Source organism: Balaenoptera ricei, chromosome 3 (genome assembly GCF_028023285.1).
Source record: "Balaenoptera ricei isolate mBalRic1 chromosome 3, mBalRic1.hap2, whole genome shotgun sequence".
In the NCBI taxonomy this organism is placed as follows: Eukaryota; Metazoa; Chordata; class Mammalia; order Artiodactyla; family Balaenopteridae; genus Balaenoptera; species Balaenoptera ricei.
Genome location: NC_082641.1, coordinates 44,924 through 65,927, shown reverse-complemented (window position 1 = coordinate 65,927; position 21,004 = coordinate 44,924). Strand labels below are relative to the sequence as shown.

General features: G+C 53.3%; 1 protein-coding gene across 2 annotated transcripts; it reads right to left on the bottom strand.

The window, feature by feature from the left end:
- Nucleotides 1-1,018: 1,018 nt before the first annotated feature.
- PDCD6 (programmed cell death 6) lies at nucleotides 1,019-16,720 on the bottom strand. Of its 2 annotated transcripts, none has more exons than XM_059916039.1 (6): nucleotides 16,547-16,720; nucleotides 15,574-15,635; nucleotides 9,106-9,150; nucleotides 8,073-8,231; nucleotides 4,381-4,490; nucleotides 1,019-1,584 (listed from the first exon to the last, which is right to left on the bottom strand). In XM_059916039.1, the coding sequence occupies exons 1-6, from the start codon at nucleotides 16,639-16,641 to the stop codon at nucleotides 1,486-1,488; spliced, it is 570 nt and encodes a 189-aa protein (XP_059772022.1). In that variant the 5' UTR covers nucleotides 16,642-16,720; the 3' UTR covers nucleotides 1,019-1,485. The 2 variants fall into 2 exon arrangements, with proteins under 2 accessions (XP_059772022.1, XP_059772023.1); XM_059916040.1 differs by having other exon boundaries at nucleotides 8,079-8,231.
- Nucleotides 16,721-21,004: the final 4,284 nt, after the last annotated feature.

The window sequence follows — 21,004 nt, the reverse complement described above, 5'->3', positions numbered from 1 at the left end:
TTGGGGTGTTTGCAGGCCAGAGCTCAAGGGACAGGTGACCACAGTGCCTCCCGGGGGGAGGAGGGGCCCCGCCGTCCATGCCTCCACCTAAAGGGGAACCTGTGGGGGAGGAGGGGCCCCCGCTACGTACACCTCCGTCTAGTGGGGGACAGGGAGACAGGCTAAGGGGCGGTTTGGGCTGCGGCAGTGGGGCACCAGCTGGAAGAGTCCACCTGAGCACCTGGAGGTCCCAGGCCTCACGGAGTCAGTAATTTGGGGACCGACCTCACCGGAGTACAACTTGGGATCGTGGGCTGGTGTCCTCACAAGTGTGTTGAAGTACAGAGAGGCACTCAAATGGAAAGGCGTGGAGATCCTCAGAGACCCCCTTGGACCCTCCTCCATGAGCTCACAAGGCCAGTCTGAGCCACACAGATTCTTTACCTCAACCCCACATAGTGTGGTCAGTGACATCCCTTGTAATCAGACACCACAGATAAGAAACCCACAGCCCCCAGGCTCCATCCCCAACCAGCACAGGTCCTCCAAAACAGACCCCACGGATACCCAATTTCTGATGCCCCAGACCCATTTATAGATCACTGACACCCACCCAGAATCCCAACATCCTCACAGCCCCCACCCCAAATCCTGGTTTGGGGAAGCACACTTAAAGGGTGAGGGGACAGAAAGAGCCTAAAGCGATTCCGTGTGGACGGGCACAGGGCCACCCTGGGACTGGCTGTGCGCCCACCACGTGGGGGGCTGACTGCATCCCTCCTTCCGCTTTCATGTGTGAAAAACCGTAAGTAACAGTCCATCAGAGGGCACAGAGGGGCATCATTAGTAAGTGAAAGAAAACCCATTCCCTTCTAAATCAAATTTGGGTTTGTATTTCCAAAGAAGTTTCAGGAAATGCAAACCACCTCCTGTCATAGAGGATGGCTGAATCTCGGGATTTCCACGAGCAAGCCAGGGCACACCCCAGAAGGTGCCGGACCCCTCGGAGCTCCAGGTGAGCACAGCTGAGACAGATGGGGACAAGGGCACATGTGCTTTATTGCTTACGCTGCATATTCCAATGAACACAATAAACCCCCTTAAAAAGTAAGGCACGTGAGCAGCCTTCTGTGCAAGTTCCGTATTATTTAAAATTCCTATTGGCTAATAAAGTATTTCCACTCTAGAACTGGAGCTATCTAGAAAAGCACATGATGAGTTTTTTGCAAGCAGAGTCCCTGTAACATTATTATATCTTACCTCATGGCACAATTAAACAGCCTCAAATCAAATGTGTGAACCTAAGTAATGACGTAACTACCGTTACAACTGCAAAACATCAACCCGCTTATCCACATATGTACTGGTCCCCAAGGAGTAATTATACAAAATCTAAAGGAAAAGCAGTATCTAACTCATCTGCGTACCATTTCGTTACAGGTGAGAGATTTGGCATTTTCAGTCTTTTTTTCCGTAAGTCCCGTTGGTATTTGCAGAAGGCCAGTGTCATACGATGCTGAAGACCATGGAAAGATACTGTTCATATGACACCTGAATCCAGCCGTCCTGATCCGTGTCGTAGCGTCTGAATATATCTGTCAACCTCTGAGGAAAAAACAACAGGTGTTTAAATCTAATACTTATCAAACAGAAGGAACCAACTGTACTGGTACAAGGGCATTCAGGAACTCAATTTCAGAAGCATTCATGTCTCTGCCCACAGAGGGGCACGGGCGAGGTGCCCTTGGCCACCCTCAAAAGCCAGGCCGGGCCACCCTCAAAAGCCAGGCCGGTCCACCCTGGAGACGCGGGGGCAGGACAGCAGCGGGTAGGCGGGCGGGCCGCCAGTGCAGCTCCACTACACACCGCGGCCCTGGGTCCTGGCAGAGCCCTGTGGCCTCGGAACCTGGCTTCCCAAGTCCATGGTGGTGAGCCTGGGTCCTCCCTTCCCACTCTAAGACTGTTCTCCTGGGGGGCCTCCCTGAAGGCTCACCTCTGCTCTGGCCACGTGCCGCTCAGGACAAAGGGAAACCAGCCCCCACTGGGCTCCTTCTTTAGAACCTGCTGCCCAACAGGGGAAGCCCAGCGCAGAGCCAGAAGGGCAGGATCTCCTTGTGCCAGCCCAGGACCCTGGCTGATGCCCAGCCCCCCTCCCCACTCAGGACCTGCCCGCCCACCTCCTCCTGCCCGACGCTCCCCACCCCTGCTACAGACCCCCCTCCCCCCACCTCCTCTCTGCTGCCCACCCACCTCCTACCTGATGCCCGAGCCCCTCCTGTCTGACCACACCCCCCGGGCGCCACCTCAGTCTGTTCACAAGCCTGGCCGCCCGAGAGCAGGGATGGTTAGGTAAGCGCCACCCCAAATGACAGGCGCTGGGCAACCATGGCAGGCTGTGAAGAACCCTGCTGACAGAAGACAGTGCCCCAGGCTCATCGTGACCTTGGTGGTCGCCCGCCCACCTGCCCAGGGGCCGAGAGCAAGGCTGCAGCCTGGCCCGTGAGCCGTGTCTCCTGCACCTCAGTCTCTCCAGTTCCGCCCCGCTCCTGTGCTGGGCAGGCTGACGGCCAACCACACACGGGCTGACACAGGTGACAGTCCGCACAGGCGTTACCCAGGAGCTTCCTGTGTGTGAGCCGCCGGCGTGACACACACCACAGAAACCACCAGCGGCAGCAACCTCCGCCGGAGACCGATGGGTGACTTCCCTTTCTTTACACTTAACTGTCTTTTCCCAAGATTTCTACAGGTTTCCATGTTGCTTTGTAGAAAACAATTTTCAAAAAGCCTTTTTCTTTTTGGAAAGAGGCAGATGAAAGAAAACGCTTTTGAGGGCTTTTGAGGACTTTTTACAAGTGGCCTGCAGCTTAGCTTTCCTTTCCGAGTCCCCACCTCTGTCCAGCGTCTAGGCTCCTTCTCCACGGGTGGGAGGGAGCAGGACCAGCAGCCGGCTTCCAGCACGGCCCAGAGGCCACGGCCAGCTGCGGGCAGCCTCCTGGCAGAGGCACCGCGTGAGCTTCTCAGGGGACTCAGATCCTGCTACTCTGGGGGCTGAGAGCTGACATGCGAGGACCCTTGCTTACGCAGAGATATAAGGATCAGGTGGTCACTTATGGAACATAACCTCAGATGAAAATCCTAAGCCCATAGCGATCCAGACGCAGATCCTAGTGAGAGACTTTCATGCTACACCTGTTCCTAACGTGTGCCGACAACACTGCAAACACGTAATCCTGCCTCACCAGACCCTGAGAGGGAGAGACGGGGTAAGGCTCTCCGCTTTTCAGAGACGTGAGGCTTAAATGCTAACAGACCTGGCTCTCCAAGTCACTGAAGGACAGGGACTGATGGGCCCAGATTCCCCGGGAAAGAAATCAGGATAGCAGACCAGGCAGAGAAACTTCACTTACTGAACTATCGCTTTAACGGGGAGAAAACCTGAGAATGCTTTCCCAAATTCCAAATTATACTGATAACCTCATGCCTAGCACACCCCTCTGTGGATTCTAAAACCAACAAGATGGAACCTCGATTTGAATGCAAACTGCGAGGATATCTTTCAGGGATCGGTTCTACTGAAATACTTAGGGAAAACACATTCGCTTCCCATAAATGGAATTGTGACAGAATTAAGAGGGAGGGTGTCACAGAGTCTTACGTGGACTTGGCCATGAGTTGATAACTGCTGAATCTAAATAATGGGCACATGGGTTCATTATACTGTTGTCTCTGCTATTTTTTTTTTTTTTTTTGAGATTTGTCAAAAAAGAAAGTTTTGAAAGACATGAGGGTTTATACCAATTCACTGCATTTCTAAAGCTTAAATCTATGGAACTGGGCTCCCTACCGAGAAACAGGAGCAGGGCCTGTGTGGGAACAGCCAGGGCGGCTCGAGGGCTCCCGCCCTCCATCCTAGGAGGGCTCCTCTGGGCCTGCACTTAGTTCTCTCCTGGGTGAAGCAGTGAGGCCGCAGAGGGAACCACAGAAGCAGCGCAGGGAACCGTGAGGCGGCGGTCACTGGGATCACCAGCCCCGCCAGACACTGTTTCTAACACCCAAACAGGGCCCCCTGCGCACAGGGCACAGCTCCTAGCTTAGAAGCCAGCAGCGCACACGACAGAAGCTCACCCGATTCTCATAATGAAATACACCAAAATACCGGGGTATGCATGGAAAGAGCCCACCGGATCCCCTCCAAATGGACAGCTCCCGGTGTTTCCAGGGCAGGAGGGGCCCTGCTGTCTGCACCTCCGTCTAACAGAGCAACTAGCTACTCCTCCAAACAGCACACTAACTCCTCTAAGTTCCGAAACCAGTTTTACGTGTCTGACTCCTGCGCCCCTGCTTCGTCATCCCACCCCTTCCCGCAGTCAGCGCCTGCGGGCCCCGCGCAGCCGGTACCTGCAAGACGATGCAGCCCTGGATGAAGTCGTCAAAGGCGATCTGCCCCCGTCCTTGTCTGTCGAACTTCCGAATGAGGGTGTCGTGAAACTGGTCAGAGAGCCGGTACCCTGGAGGAGGAGAGCGGAGTCAGCACACACGCTCGCTCCCCAGGCCCCAGCCTCTCCCTCCCGAGAACACGACACGGGCCCCAGGGATCCCGGGTGCAAGCGCACTGCAACACACTGAGAGCCTGGTGGCCACTGTGCGAGGAGGGGCTCACTCAGAGAGCAGCAGCCCCTTCCTGGAGGGTCCCGAGTCACCCAGTCACTAGTTCTCACCAACCCCAGGGCCACGCCCCTCGGCCCAGGGGCCTTCCGGACCGCTGCGGAGCTAGCCTCCTTAGAAGCCCTTCACTGCTGACTTTCCCGACACTCGGCTGCCCTGGGTCACTCGCTGCTGGAGGAGGCTTCGCCAGCTAAACCCGCAGGAGGAACTAGGCGCCCAGGAGCGAGGAGGCTGACTGACGGCCCCTCCTCCACCTCAGTCAGGCCGTGAGGAGTAAGGCGGCCGCACACAGACTGAAGCCCTCGAAGGGTCACCCAGGTGACGGCAGAGTCCCTGACTCCACCTTCAGCTTGCTGGGCGTCCTGGAAGGCCTCCAGCAAGGACGCCCCGGGGCGGCTCTAAGCCCTTCCCCTTCCTTCCCTCCTAACCTCACCACCTGTGTGACCGAGGTTTCCTTACTTATTCAGGAGACAAGATCCAGGTGCCAACATATTTTTACTGGTTTTCAGCCTCGCTGGAATCTTTGCAAGGATATGCACACCTACTGTCTGAGTGAACGTCACAGTTAATTACCTGTACAGGCACTTCATCACTCTACTGAAAAAGAGTCACACATGCAAACACGTGACAGTACTTTCCAGAGTGGTCAGCGCGCTCTATGCCTCCTGTGACTTAAATCCAGGGCCCCCTGCCCTGCAGGTGAGTAGAAGACAGGACCCCGACTTAGAAAAGAGAGACGGGCGGGTGCTGGATGGGCGCCCCCTCACGCCCGGCACCGGTGCCTGTGGCCCAGAGAGACAGAGGCCCGGCTGGTGAGGGTGAGCTTGGGACATGGTGACAGGGCAGTGCCCGCCCAAGCCATCGCTGTGCAATGGTTTCCTGCCCAGGCTGGGAAAGGACACACGAGATGGTGACAAAGACACAGCGGCAGGGAGAGCAGAGCTCCGGAATCAGACAGGGCTCCGCCGGCGGCCGGGACTCTCGGACCTCTGGCCCGCTCCCCGCTCCAAAACCCAAGACGTGAACCCCCCTCAGCAGACCATTTTAGGGTCAGTGAGGCAGGTGGAAACGCTGCTGGCCCCCTCCCTGTGTGTCCCCCGGCCCCGCTGCTGCACTTCCGGGGCACAGATGCCCAGTGGGGGGAACAAGCCCTTCTTTCCTGAGAACCAGCAACCTCCACGGGGCACCCAGCGCCCGCTCTCAGCACCAGGAGCAAAGCCGGGCGCCAGTCAGTGACCATGGCAAAGGACAGATCCGGATCAGGGCACCACCCGTGTCTACACGGAGCCAACGGCACCAAGAAAGGGGCGGAGGCTGCTGTAGACCTGCCGGGGCCTAACTCAGCCGACCCGGCCGTAAACACACCGCTAACTTGGTCAGGGGAGCCAAAGGCTCGGGCTCCAGGGACGAAGTGACAGGGTGCCGGCTTGGACTCCTCAGCGTGAAAAGGGGGGCGGAGCAAGTGCAGCAGGAAGATGGAAAGTGGGTGAAAGCGAGCAAGGAGGAAGTGACGGTTCACTACACTCTCGTGAAATTCCTTATAAAAACCACATTGGCCTTGGGCTGCCAGGGGCTGGGTGCAGGACGGGGGCGTTTGCTGGGGATGGGGCTGTCAGCCCCCCCCACTAGCAGAGTGTGAGGCCCAGGCCTTATGCACCTTCTTACTTCCAGGTCTCTGCACCTGGCATGTAGCACACACTAGGAATAAGAGCCTAAAAAATGAACGGATGGACCATCAAATCCAGCGGGTGCGCTGGTCAGTCACACAGCCCCGCCAGGGCAGGCCTGAGGCCCTGTGTGGCACTAACAGAGGTCAGAGGACACCTTAGGGCCTGACCTCCCCCCGCACCCCCGACTCCCTCACGCATCTGCTGAGCTACAACACAGCCCCCAGCTTGGCCGACAGACGCTTGTTCTTAGGGGTGAAACCAAAACAGGAAATTTCACTCCCGGGGCACATTTCCTAACAGTTGCTCACAAGTAACCTGTGAAGGGCGACAATGCCCTCGCGGGGAAGAACAGGCTCCAGACAAGGCGCTAGGAAACGGCGCACCGATCCCAGGCAGAAACTTCTGGGAGTAACTGAAGAAATGCTGCAACGGGATATTTACTTTTTCCAGGAAGAGCTGCAAGTCAGGAGGGATCTCGGCTCTGCCCAGCTCAACAGGGCCTGTCAGCTCCTGACCTTGAGGGACCACCGCTGACCTACCACAGCCACAAACGTCCCCAGTCTGACCAGGGCTTGTCGACCTCCGCGTTTCCAACCTGAGCTCCCAGGACGCGACGGTCACTGGCACTAAGTCAAAAGAGGGCTCCGGGGCCTGACAAGGTTAGAAACACTGTGTTCGGTGGCACCTGAGGTCACCAGTCTGGAAGTTAACTCACAGGGTCCAGGTTCCAGCCGGCCAGGCCTCCGGCTCCCTCCTGCCCAGGACTGCTCTGTGGGGGCCACCTCCCTCCCAGCCCCCCACCTGAGGCACAGCAAGGTCAGCTGCAATCCAAGTTTCAATTCAGAGAACCTGAGGTCAATGTCCTGCCCAAAGCCTGACCCACGCGTGGCAGGCTCACAACACAAACTTCCTGTGGGGTCCCAGAGCCTCTAAAGCAAGAAAGAGAAACCGGAGAGGACAGCCATAAAGGACACGCCCAGAGAAAGAGAGGGGGAGGGGAGAAGCACATGAACAACCACAAGAACCAAAATGTACTTTATATTATTTAACGCTGAACTAGTCAGAATAAAGTACGTTGTAATCTGACAGAAGGGCCCTGCGAACAGAGGGCCCAGTGAATGTCAAACAAACCAGAATCTTGGTGTAACGGCTACAGTCCTCCCTCCATAAATAACAAATCCCAAGTTCCCCTCAGGCCCAGGTGCACGCTGGACCAGAAGGCCCGCTGACGCGCTCTGGAAGGCACCACGTGAACACTGCTCAGAGCACGGCACACGCTCAGGCTGGCAGGCACGTGGCACACGTGCTGACATGCACTTGAGAATGGGAGCTTCCACACTCAGGCCTACGCTCCACGCAACTCACGGGCTCGTCCCCTGTGGGCATTCTATCTTCTTTCTGGGTATTTTCATGTCAGGAAATATAAATAGTCCTACACTGTTTTATTTTTGACTTGTTCACTTTAAATTGTTTCAAAAGCCACATTCTCAATGTGCCTGTGACATCACTCCACTTCACAAAAGACAAACTACTGCATAGCCCTTATCTCATTTTGGATGAAAAACCGTATAGAAGCCTCCAAGTCAAATACAAGCCTTCACGATATAAGTAACATGAAAATATAAAACTGTGTGATGTAAACAAAAATTTCACATAGACTGCTTTAAAAATCATTAAGTTGAACACAGTAACAAGATAAACCTTATGGCCCTGCTCCAAAATGAAAGAGCTACGCAGCCAAGACAAGTGTTTTACCAAAACCTGAGAGGGCTTGCTTGAGCTCGTTCTTGTCGATCATGCCCGAGTTGTCCCTGTCGTAGGTGCGGAAGACGTTCTGCCAGTCCGTGATGTACTTCCAGACACCGGTGAACTCGCTGAAGTTCACGCCGGCCTTGTTCTCTCTGTCAAACATGGCTGAGACGGAAGGGCGTGAATCAGCAAGAACCTAGAGCAGAGGCGCGCCCAACCCTCCGCGGGCCTGGCTCCTCCGGGACCCAGCCTGCTGTTCGGCCAGCAGGTCCCCAGGTGCTGGCGGTGACCCAGCCACAGCCCTAAATCGTGCTAGGCGGGCGTGAGGCGTGCGAGCCAAACACCCTGGTGGAGCCGCAATAAAAACGCTTTACACTGAAGGAGGTTCCTCAAAAGCACGACGGCGGCAGGGCGCACCCGCGCTCAGGAAGGAGCCAGAGCCGCAGTGCAGAGCCGTCGAGAGGCCCACCCCAACCCTCCCAGCTCCGGGTCCCATTCCTGGAGCCGCCCGTCCCGCGGCGGACCCGAGTCCCGAGTGGGGGCTCAGAAGAGTCCTCGGGCGAGGGAGGCCTCTACTCTGAGGAGAACAAGATACTGGCTTCAGATTTTCTTTTAGTAAGGCCCGCCTTTCATTGAGAAAGAAAATCAGCCTAATTCCAGGTCCAAATAAGAAAGAACTTGTAACTACATTTACATATAACTGCAGGCACCATGGATAAACACTCAGTCTGAAACACTGCTACAGAGAAAGTAATACACCGTTTGGTCTCTTTTCAGGTCATCTGCGTGATCTTGGTTTGGTCACAAGCACATTCCAGTTCAGAGCCATTTCACACGAGAACTCGCACGCTTCCTCTAGTCAACAGGCAAGCAAGACGTGACTGTGTGTGAAGCCTATGTGAGATCTTTAGACTGAGAAAGGAAGGACGGGTTGGACAGTCAACTCAAAGTAAAGGCTCAGTGAAGGGCCGGGCCGGGTGGCAGTTCCGGAAGAGAAATCAGGTGAGAAGCACAGGCAGGGTGTGTTGCCGCTACTTACATATGATCGACCGGACCGTCACTGGATTAAACGGAGTCCAGGTGCCTGAAACAAACAGCAGAGATTAAGAAAGAGAAGAAACTCTGAATCCCCAGTCTGTAACCCCAGAAGCCAGAGAAAATAAGTAATTAGCTTTCAACATCAAGACCCTAGAGCCACGGTTCTCCACAGGGGACGCCGCCCCCAGGACGATGGGTCAGTCAGGTCCTATCCACACTGCCGGGAGAATTGCTCAGGTCCAGCCAGACATTCAAAGCTGCTCAGGAAGACCTGCACCTGGAAGCTCACTCTTGTTCACTTTATAACCAAGAGATGCCATTTTAATACTCACTGAACTTCCCAGGGCCACAGCACCAGGTAAGCTGAGAAAATGGCACTTAGCTGTGCTAAGAACGTCACCAGCTACCACTTCAGAAAATCCCACCCCAAGGGCACCACCGCTCCCAGGACCGGTGCAGCTGCACACGTCGTGCAGCGACCCTGCTGGACAGCGCACCGTGAAACCACGCTTTACATTTTTCTCCTCAAATGACAGTCTGCGCAGCATACTATTTTCTCTAAAATTGTGAAAAGGCAGGACACGTTATTCCACGATTCACTTCAGAGCAGTAATGGGGATGTTATCGAATATCTATTTTAAAGGGGACTGTTGACACTGATGGATTTGACGATTGAGAACCATTTATCCACTGTGATGATGGAATGCTCACCAGGGACCTTTATGCCCAAGGATCTGTTTTCAGAGTGATTTGCACCTTTACCAATTTTTATACTCACTAAAAACAATGTAAAAACATTTTTATGGGGCGGGAGACCAGCATCTCTCCTCATCCCCCCATTTTCCCCTCTCTACAGACGGTTTGAGCTCTGGGTGGCAGAGTCCCATCCCCTGGCCACACACGAGGCAGCACCCTTCCTGCCCGGCCGCGACCACTGGGCTTGGAGCACGTCCCCGACCTGGCCCACACGCACTTCTCCCGACGTCTAGCAAGCATGGCCCCCCAAACACACGCACACCTTCACCTGGACCCCTGCCTCTCCTTACGCCTCCGTTTATACGAGGCTTCCTCAGAGGAGCCCTCCTGAGCGCCCCGCACCCAGGCCCCTCGGTCCCTCCATCTCCTCCACGGGCGCCCTGAGCCTGGCCCAAGCCTGGCCCGCAGCGGGGACCCCTGTGCACTGGGTGAGCATCTCTGCAGACTTTACAGGCGTTTGGGGGATGGCAGGCAGGAGGATGTCTATAAAGGTATCAGAAAAGGTCAGCATCGTTGAAAACCAGCGTACAAAGAAACTGTGCTACAGAGAAGCCAAGAGAAAGAGGGGGGCTCCATGCCCCGAAGGGCGTCGCTTCTTCACCGTTTCTGACTTTCTAGCTGCTCACGCCCCGGCTGGTGTTTCCGCAGGAGATGACCCGCCAGGACCAGGAGCCCGAGAAACCAAACGCAGCTGCTGGACTCCTTCCTGCCTTCGCTCCACCTCTGACGCAGGCTGTGACCTGAGAGTCCACAGTGACCGCCCCGCTGAGTGGCCTGCGCCCACTGCCCATGCCGACTGTGAGCTGGGGTGCGTCCCTGGCCACGCTGGCAAAGGACTCGGCCGAACGCGCTTTAAACAGAAGTGACACAAGAAAAACAGTTAAGTGATGATGCAAACCCAGGCGCTTTCCGCGGTGACGGCCAGGCAGAGGGAGGCGTGGACCAGAGGGACCCACGGCCGAGCTGCAGGGCCGTGAGGCTCGGGAGAGCGGCAGGTCGCCCCGGGCCGAGTCAGGGGCGGGGAGGAGACCCGCAGGCCGCCCAGCCTGGGAGGTGGAGACAGGCTCCTGGTGTCTCCCCGGCCCGTCCCTGTTACCCAAACGGGGCCTGACCCTCCACGGAAACCAAGGGATAATCACAACAGCCAACAGTTAAGTGACTGTTTAGCTCATGCCAAGCCCTGTGGCCTGGTTCTCAGACTAAACATCAAAGCTTCACAGCCCCTAGTGAGGGCAACATTTAGTACTCCAGTTATACTAAGTGTTAAACACACTGGAGCGCCAGCCTGAAAATCTGCAGTTTTCTGTAAGAAAACGCACTGCAATGTGGAGAAGCACGTCTAACAGAGCCTGCTGGAAACACAGGAGACACTGAGCAGCGAGATTCCCTTCAGCGCCCGTGACCCTCCCCCCGATTTTCCAGGCCAGCCCCAATTTCAAACATTCCCAGTAACCAACATGTCTAGCAATGTCACAACCACCAGCTTGCGGGAGATTTCCTGTCAGACTTTTACTTAGAAATACAAGATATGGTCTCTGTTCCTGTAAGTCTTGCCTCAATTTCATCTGGAAAGACCAAAGAAAACAGAAACACACACAGTTTTTTTCCATGTAAACTGAGTACACATAACTTTTTTCACCCATAATTTGGGTACGAGTGGGTCGCAGCTCCACTGAGGGGGTGGGTCAACATCAGGACACTTAGCATTTTCCCCTGTAACCCTCAAGCACACAGATGATTTAAAGAATTTATATCTGATCCCTTCTCAAATGAGAAAAACCCCCGCTCTGCTCTGTGATAATATATTCTGTCTTTTTGCTCTCCAGAGAGTTTTCTTTCTTGAAATCGCATCCTGTTACTACAAACTTGGACTTCAGTGAGAGATAATGGGCTGAGTCGTCATGGCATCCAGCAAACGCACGCTGAAATACCTGCTTACCTGGAATCTTTGGGGAAAAAAACCAGACTTTTTTTTACAGCACCACTGGCGATCTCCTTCCACTTTACTGCATCAGATCTGGGACTCCCAGCCCTTCTGGGCATTTCTTCCCGAAAGAGGAGCCAAGTAGGAAGGGGTGAGAGCAGTTCTACGGGCTCGCATGGCATCGGCCCGGACACTGGTGCCTCTTCAGGGTCACAAACTCTGTATCCCACCAGTCACCTTCAACTACGGCCTCAAAGAGCCACGACTGGAAATATGGCCTTTCTAAAAGGCAATCTGAACACCATCAATAGCCGTAACACCACCTACAGCCTTTGATCTGATAAATGCCACTTCTAGAAACTTGTTCTATGAAATCACTACAGTATTTACATTGAAGAAAATCAGAAACAACCTAAGTGTCTCACAGTGAAACTCTGTACACTCCATTCTGATAGATGAGTGATGTCTCCGGTTCTGTACCAGGCAATGTGGGACCTGGTGGACATGGGCTGGGCCCGAGGGGGAGGGGCTAAGTCTCCAGTTGTCCCAGAGTGTGATCTGCCCAAGGCCGAGGTCGTGGAATAAAGCCAACCCCGTCTTCCTCTGCTTCCACCTGAAACTCTGCTGCATAAGTTTCTGGGACAAGCAGATACAACAGGCTGTGCTGGGGGCCTCCAAGACCACACCGCAGGCTTGATGACTCGCTAGGACTCACAAAACTCACAGTCAGTTTATTACAGCAAGAGACGCAGAGTAAAATCAGCAGAGGGAAAAGGCATGGGGAAAAATCCGGGGGGACCAGGCACCCGCTTCCCGGGGAGTTGCACAGGGCGCCCCTAATCCTCCACCGAAAGCTGAGACCACACCTCGCGTGTGTTGTCAACCAGGGAAGCTCCAGGCACCGGGGGGGGGGGGGGGGGGGGTGCGGCACGTGCCTGCCGCAGCTGCAGTGGGAGCATGAGCTGCCCAGGCAAAGGGGCAGCATGTTCCAGGCGGTGGCCAGTAGCCACACAGGCAGGCCCTCCTCGGGGACGTGCAGGCTCTGAGCACAGCAGGTGCAGGGTGAAGAAGCTAAACCCAGACCCTCCGCTGCCTCGTAAGCTGGGCCTATGACGGAGTGACAGTGAGGTGACCCGATGCTCAGTCGGCAGGGAACTGTCGGCTTATGTGGTCTGATCTGTCTCGCTGCTACTCAATACGGGACCTCCAGAAGAGCTCAAATCTATTTTGCTAAAAATACCTCTAAAAGAATACATGACTTATTACTATTTAAAGTCCAGCTGAAAAATGCCTCCTTAAAATACATCAATATGTTATGTCAACGTAAACCTACAGAAGCACAAAAAAAGAGGCTTGAGCAAAATTAATTTCCTGTAATTCCAAAGAACAATGTGAAAGTAAAAATTAAAAAAAAAAAGTACCTAACTGAAGACAGTTTGTGACATGTTATTTCAAACAGAAGGCAAGACAGTCCTGTCTCTATTCACACCTCTTAACCGAGCAGTCATTTTCAGACGCGCTCCTGGGGAAACAAGTTGCATAAAGGACTCAGTGTACAGGACCCACGAGTACTTCTTCAGGGCGGTTTCAGTTGGGTTTTAACAGAGCACATCAGAGGCACAGATCTCACTGCAGAGAGAAACCATGCTACTTTGAACCTCCAATTTTCCCACCAGTAATAAGCTAATTAAACTGATTTCCTGAAATAGCTCAATATTCTAGTCCTAATATGAAAAAAGAAGCCCAATCCTGGGGGAGAAATCAAAAGTCAAAATAACTCCAATCGTATCAGCTGTGGGAATTCGAGGACAGTGAAGAGAACTGACTTGTGTCCATCCTTGGTGACCGAGGTGACACGACACAACTGCAAACAAGAGACCAGCTCGACCAGCTTCCTCCAAAAGCTGACGCCCAGTAGCCAGAGACTGCTGCAAAACGACTCCAGCGGAACCAGGAGGAGGAAAAGGGCAGCATCCAGGAAAGGGAGGTGCCGCGGGTGCCTCGAGGAAAGGCAGGTATCCCGGGTGGAAGGAGCAGAGCCCGGCAAGCGGTGGGAGCCACGGGGCACCTATGCTTCGGGGCGCCAACGGGAAGACACAGGTGGGACAGCACAGGGGTGGGCCGAGCGCCTGGCTGTGCAGGCTCACACCCGGAGTCTGGTCCTGCTCTCAGCCTGAGCGCTTACTGCGCACTCTGGGGCTGTGCAAGGACGAGAGAGCTGTACCCGTTCACAACCTGCCTTCCTGCAGAAAGGGCCTAACGGAATGTACAAGATAGTCACGGCACAGCAAAAGAAAGCAAACTATGGTCATGTTGGATGGGAGGAGAAAAGCATACGAAAGTTAGGGGTCTCAGACTATCAGTAAAATTCACCTCTTAAAATTCTAAGCTCATGGTACTGGCGAGCCAGAAATCTAATTTAAAATTTTTAGCAGCTAATTTGAAGAGAAAATGTGACTGGTTAAAAGATTCAGGTTAAGACAAACGAAATAAGACAGGACAACCATCGCAGTTGCTCCACACAAGAAGCACCACACCCCCAGGGAGGAGAGAGGCGGCCACGTGGCGGGAAGGGGGGCTGCCACGCCCGGCCCTCTCAGGGCTAAGCTACTACCCGCTTCATGGGGCAAGTTCTTACATCGCCCCAACAGAAGCTGAGGGAATCCCGCAGGGCAAATCAAGAAAAGTGACTCTACAGGGCCGCTGTGAGACGCTCCTGATACACACTTTTCGGTGGGCTTAAACCAGGTATGGATTTCAAAGCATCTTAGCAATGGTGGGCTGAACATCCTGTGGGCAATTCTGTCAAAATTCTCTCTCCGGCAGGCTCCTGATTCAAGATTATGTTCTGACAGAGCAAAGAACCACCTGCTTTAACAACCATCTGAACTGGAAGCAGCACTGACTGCCTCCAGGGAAAACGTTACCTGTGTTAACCTGTAAACACCAATCCACCAGGAGTAACAAAGGGAACATCCGCGCTGCGCGCCCCGCGCAGGGCTGTGAGGCAGCGTCCGCCTGCTACGCCACCAGCTGCGCCCACTAGGCAAGGTGAGCCTTTCAACATCTTCATTACCGCTTAAAGTCAACCCCCTTCTGGCTTAAATGGCACGCCTCTGGACGGCACCACAAACATAAGAATCAGAAAAGACAGTGGCATCTGAGGGGTTAAAAAAAGGGCCACACAGCCAGGTACTTATGGAATCAAGGTCTCCAGTAGTACTTCCATGGATTAATCATGCTGAAACCAGCAAAAAGGCGACTCCACGGTGAGCTCCCAGCACCAGCACCAAGAGCTGAAACCCTCTCACCCACGTCTGAATGACTAGCATCCCCCACTGGGAAGCCCACCTCCCCGCGATCCGGCTGTCAGAGCCTCCAGTAGCCTTAGTTGCTTCCCCATCGGTGTCTCTGGGGCCTTGATGCCCCGCTCCAGAGGAGTCACAAGACGCAGTCACCTGAGAAATTCAACAGCCCTCGACAAACCTGAAGGATGTCTGCCGTACAAAGCCAGGCTCCCTGCGCTCCTAAAGCCGACACCCCAGCCTCCATTCCTCAGGCTTTCCCTGTGTCCTCCACGCCGTTGCCCCAGCAGCTCGGCAAGGACTGAGAGCAGCACCGACACAACACCAGGAAACCACCCGACAAAATAAGCCAGAAGCTCCTCCACCACGGGCCAGAGATGAGAATTAAGTCTTAATGATTTGGAAAATAATTTAAGAAGAAAGTTATTTACTACGGGTGGTCAGACCTGCAGCTTACAAGTCCAGATGGCCAGGTGCCACTCACCATTGGATAGTGCTTGCTGAAGCTCGTTGTCGGATATCACACCGCTCCTGTCTTTGTCAACCCTACAAAATTAAGATCAGTTAAGCTAGCGATTCAAAGTGTAGGAAAAGCAAAAGAGGGCAAAAGCAAAGGTTTCACTCTCCAGTCAATCCTAAATTAATTCTGGCTCTTCCTTCCCTGGGCCCTTCCCTTTGGCTGCTCGACCTCTCAGTCCCATGACCCGCTGGGGAACAAGGAAGCCTGCCTCCTTCGCTGTCTAGGCACGCTCCCTGCCCAAACCCAAGCTGCTTCTCCACTTTCTCAGGTCTCCCTCCCTCGGCCTGGCTGAATTCCACCTGCACCAGGTTTTCTCCTTTTCACAAGCAGGAAAAGATTCTCTCAGATAACTTAAGTCGTTCCCTGATCATGAGTCACTCCACTTTGGGTCATTCGTTCGCTGGAAGGACGACCAGGGACGGAAGGCACTGCGGTGACGGTCACCTGCCCAACAGCCGCGGCCCGGCTTCTTTCCTGGTTGCTGGCATTTCAGCAGCCGGGGAAGAGTCTGCGTTTCTGCTCCCCTAAACAAGCATCCCTGGGAGACCGTCCGCCCCGGAGCAACTCCGGGCACCGGCTGTGAGGGGAGAGGGATGGAGGCCAAGCCCCAGGGCGAGCTGGCTGCGACCCCCGGCTGGCGGCTCTGCACCTTGGGAGGGGACTGGGGACTGCGGGAGACAAGGCGGGGGGCGGAGAGAAGGCCAAGGGTGGGGGGGACGGAGCAGGGGCCGGCGTCGGAGAGGCCGAGGGGGACTAGAAAGGGGGCCGGACAGGACGCCAAGGATGGAAGGTGGGGGTACGGAGCAAGGGACAGGGGCCTGGGGCACCAGGAAGGAGGTCGGACTGGAGGCCGGGGTCACGGGGCGGGGGAAGGCCCGGGGCTGAGACCGAGAAGAACCCAGTGGAGGCCCGCAAGCGCCTGCGCGGCCGGCCGCACCTCTGGAAGACATTCCACAGGAAGCTCTGGTCCGGCAGCGCGGCGCCCGCGGAAGGGCCAGCCCCGGGGCCCGGGCGGTACGGGTAGGCGGCCATGGGCCGAGGCGCAGCTGGGCTGAGGCGCTCCTGGGACACGGATGGCTCCGGGCGGCTCCACTTCCGCCTAGACCGGGGCGGGGCCCGGAGCCCACGCCACTTCCGGGGCGGTCACGGGAGCGAGCGCAGCCAATCCAGTCGCGACCCTGTTGCCAGGCGACACCCGTGCGTCCGGCCAGCGTGTCTGGGTCCCGTGGGCACCGCGCAGCCGGTGGCCTAGGCCAGGCTAGCCCTAGGGTCGCGGACGCGCGTTGGGAGCCGCTTCCCCGCAGCGCAGAGTGGACATGAAGGGCGGAGGCGGCTCCCTCGAGCATGGTCCATTCTTGCACCAAGGTCATGGAAGGACTGTGATGGAGGGGAAGAACGCGCCCGACATTCTTGTTTTTCTGGACTTTTCGCCCGCCCCCGCTCGCGCATCTCAGCGTCCCTGCGCCCCGCTTCCCAGGAGCACACGAAGCCCCGCCTCCGGCATCTGACAGCGCCCGCCGCTTCCCGGCTCGGCCTGCAGGTGCGTGGCCAAGCCCAGATGTCCCCTGCTGGCCATGGTGGGCTGCTAGCGTGTCCCTCTCGGCCAGTTGACGCCACCGCCTCCGTCTGGACACCGACTGAGCCGCAGCGCACCCCGCGCAGGGAAGCCCAGCTTCATTCAGGGCGCTCCCGCCGCCTTCCAGCCTCTCAGGATTTTCAGCTCCTGATCCAATCACGCTGACTCATTTCATCCTCCTCCCCTACTTGGTTTGTGGAAGGGCCGAGCACCAAGGAAGCACCTGACACTTCCTTCCTTGGACACGAATCCATTATTCAGCGCTCTGGCTCTGTATGTGACCCGCTGTTATTCTCCAGCTGTATTGTCCTCAGTCCCTTTTCCCCACCAGAGCATATGCTGGAGAGTTCTTTAAACTCTTCAAAGAGATTAAGATACTCTGACTTTGACACACAGATTATTATTCTACAAACCTCAACAATGTGGCTTTTTTCATGATTTACTGAATTCAAGTGTTTTCTAGTTTTATCCTCATAAAGCATTCACATCACTCGTTAACTAATCCTTTCTACAATTTTCCACAGCTTTTTGATCTCTAGTTTCTGAAACCCATTTTTTTCTATCTCCCATCTCTGCCTTTTTTTGTTCTCTAGAAAGCTACAAAATTAGTAACTATGATTTTGCAACCCAATTTATAAGTTTTCCAGTACAGAGTGTACAGGGAAACTTCAGCAAGAAACTTCTCAGCGACTCCAGCTGGCCTTGGCTTCCCTCTCCTGACAGTGTCACAGGTTCCACCAACCCTTGATGGAGTCCAGCCTCGACTGCCACAGCCAACACCATCTGTGGGGCCCAGAAGTGCTCCGTTCTGCTTTCTGTTTAGTTCCAGGGGTAGGAAATGATTCATTCAAGGGAAGAAGCATTTACTGAATCTACCCTAGTGTTTAAATATTACTATGTGTAATCCTCACACCAGCACCTCGTGGCAAGGTATCAAGGTCCACATTTTACTGAAGAGAAAACTATGCTGGTCTAAGGTCAAAGAGGCAAGAAGAGATTGTAGCCCAGGTCTGTCTGTACTTTTCCTGCATCATCTCAGCGGTGGCAAGGCTGACTCTTAAAAGGGAGATTAATTTAGGAAATGAAGATTGAAACAAAAAATTCATCCCCCCTAATGTATAACCCTATATATGTACAAATGAGTCTAGGATTCATCAGAGACTGGCCTGGTGCTTTCGCAACTAGGCAGTCTCAGTCACCTCAGCCCTGATGGCTAAGAAACTGAGACTCTTGAGAGGCTAATGGGAGTGCACACATGGGCCATGGCACCTGTGCTGTGCTCTAGGGCAGGGCTTAGCCTGCAGTCCTGGCCACAGACAGCTGCCATCTACTTTGGGGGGGGGGGCGGGGGGTGTGTGTTACCTGGAGTCCTGACACCACCTTACAAAGATGTACAGCAACAGTGGCAACCACCTTCTGTCAAGAGAAAAGGGCAGATTGTTTCCTGCCCCTGGTACTGCTGACCCAGTCATTTAAAGTATTGATGTGCTTGCCACTATCTCCTCGCCTATCTTGGGATTCAATTCCCTCCTAACCAGGTCTGTTCTAAGCTTTCCATTTATATAGTGCTTCTGGGTGGAGGAGAGGAGAAATGAACTGAAAGCCAACACTTCCCTAATATTGGGCCAGCCTTTCCTTTGGTCTAATTTCTCTGAGCTAATTGGAAAATGCCTCTTATTATCCTTAGAATTTTTCTAAACACTGGCTCTAGACATAGGGTGCTAGCACTCCTAACACTTTTCAGTCCACCCTCTTGTTCATCTGTCTTTGGCACATAGTAGGCCCTCAATGAACATGTTAAATGAATGGATGACCAAGTAGGTTATGTGCCCTGGTTCTGTCCTGTGTACACTTGTGTGCATGTGCACACACACAATCTTGTGTTATCTACCTTACCAGCTTCCCCTCGGAAGACACTTTGGCTCGTTACTTGTGCTTATTTTCTTATCAGGACAACTCTGGCATTTGCACTGGAGACTTCTCCTTTTTCAGTCACTTTCCCCTTTACAGCCTGGTGTGGAATTCCAGGCACAGGCTGACTGAGCCCTGCTCTCCCCTTCCTTTCCAACCAATACTCTTGCCAGAATTCAGATGAAAGCGAATGACCTTCCTGTTTTTTCACTCTGGCTTCTTACTGAGTAACTGTCAATTTACTGAACATAGGATGTTTCGTATAATAAGAAACTACCAAACATCTACACTACCGTTGGCCCACAGAACTTCCAATGAAGGAATTGTTCTTTATCAGCCATCCAAATGTGGCTACTGAGCACCTGAAATGGATCAAGGTGACTGGGGAATGGAATTTTAAATTTTAAGTAATTTTAATGAACTTAAATGTAAACAGCCATGTTGCTATGTCTGTTACTATGGACAGTGCAGGTCTGAATATTTTACTGTATATCTTACCTTTCTACTTCTTTTGATCCATATTAGAAATTATCTATATCTCTCTGGGCAGTATTCTATTTTCTTTTCTTTTTTTTTTAAAGATTTTTTTGATGTGGACCATTTTTAAAGTCTTTATTGAACTTGTTACAACGTTGCTTCTGTTTTATGTTTTGGTTTTTTGGCTGCAGGCCATGTGGGATCCTAGCTCCCTGACCAGGGATTGAACCCGCAACCCCTGCAATAGAAGGCCAAGTTTTAACCACTGGACCACCAGGGAAGTCCCTCTGTTTTCTTTTTAACTTGACTCACATTTTTTTTTACTTCTCTGGTTCGCCAATTCCCCTAACACACGTGGGTTCATTGAGAAACCTTGAACACACATTTTATAAAACATTTCCAATATGAAATATTCTGCCCGGTGGTTCCTTAACTAGCGGAATTCCATAGGAACTTACATTTCCAGACTACCCACTCCCCAGTGGTTTTCTTAGTTTCCGAATATTCATGAAAATAGTTTGAAGGTTTGTTTTTGGCTCAGAAGTCGCAGACAGACATAAGGAAACCACCGCCATCCATTATTCCTTTGCAACCATCAGCCCTCCTGTTACGCTCCCTTGCTTCAGGGGTACGTGTGCTAGCTTTGAATTCCCTGTCCTAACACTTCAATGCTGCTCAAATGCCCAGGTTAACACTCCCACCTAGTTTACTAAATGCCCTGGCGTCTACTTCCTCATTATACCCACTGGCAGGGATAAAGCGGTCTGAGGCTGTCAGCAGTCTTTCCGCCAGTTATTTTCTCCTGAAAACTACCTCCTTCGTATTTGTTAGACCACATCATTCCATGCCGGTGGTTTTCAACGTGTGGTCCCTGGACATGTTAGGAATGCAAATTCTCAGGCCCAATCCCAGAACCTACTGAGTCACAAGTTCTGGGGCAGGGCTGGGAATTCTTTAACGAGGTGATGTTGATGCAGTGAAGTTTGAGAACCACTGCATCAGGATTGCAAAACAGTGACCTTGAAATTCCATCATTCCTTACTCATTCGTCTGCGGAATTCCTCTGTAAAGTTCCCTGATCAACTAGGTTATCATGAATTGCAATTTGTAGAAAAAAGGCAGGATAATCATTTCATCATTTTCCTTTAATTGTCCATTTTCAGTGTCAGGGTTAGTGCCCTAGTTACTTCCAAGAGTGACCAATAATATTTCTTGTTCGGTTACTTTTGGCTTTCTAAAACTATCATTATGAATTCAGTTTTTAATATATTCCATCTGTTTCAATCAGATATGGCCATTGTTGTTTGGATTGGTAAACATCCAAAAGCTTACCATCATACTTTCTCTGCAAAGCCGTGGGAAACAGGGACTGAGACACTGTGGTGGGAATGCAGAATGTCACAGCCCTTTTGAAGAGAACTTACCAGCATC

Bases quoted from the DNA above. Each gene is read 5' to 3' on its own strand.
- PDCD6 (XM_059916039.1), bottom strand. From the start codon at position 16,641: ATGGCCGCCTACCCGTACCGCCCGGGCCCCGGGGCTGGCCCTTCCGCG. The intron at 8,232-9,105 runs GTAAGTAGCGGC...CTTCCGTCTCAG, and splicing joins GACGGTCCGGTCGATCATAT to CCATGTTTGACAGAGAGAAC. The intron at 4,491-8,072 runs GTAAAACACTTG...CTCCTCCTCCAG, and splicing joins GCAAGCCCTCTCAGGTTTTG to GGTACCGGCTCTCTGACCAG.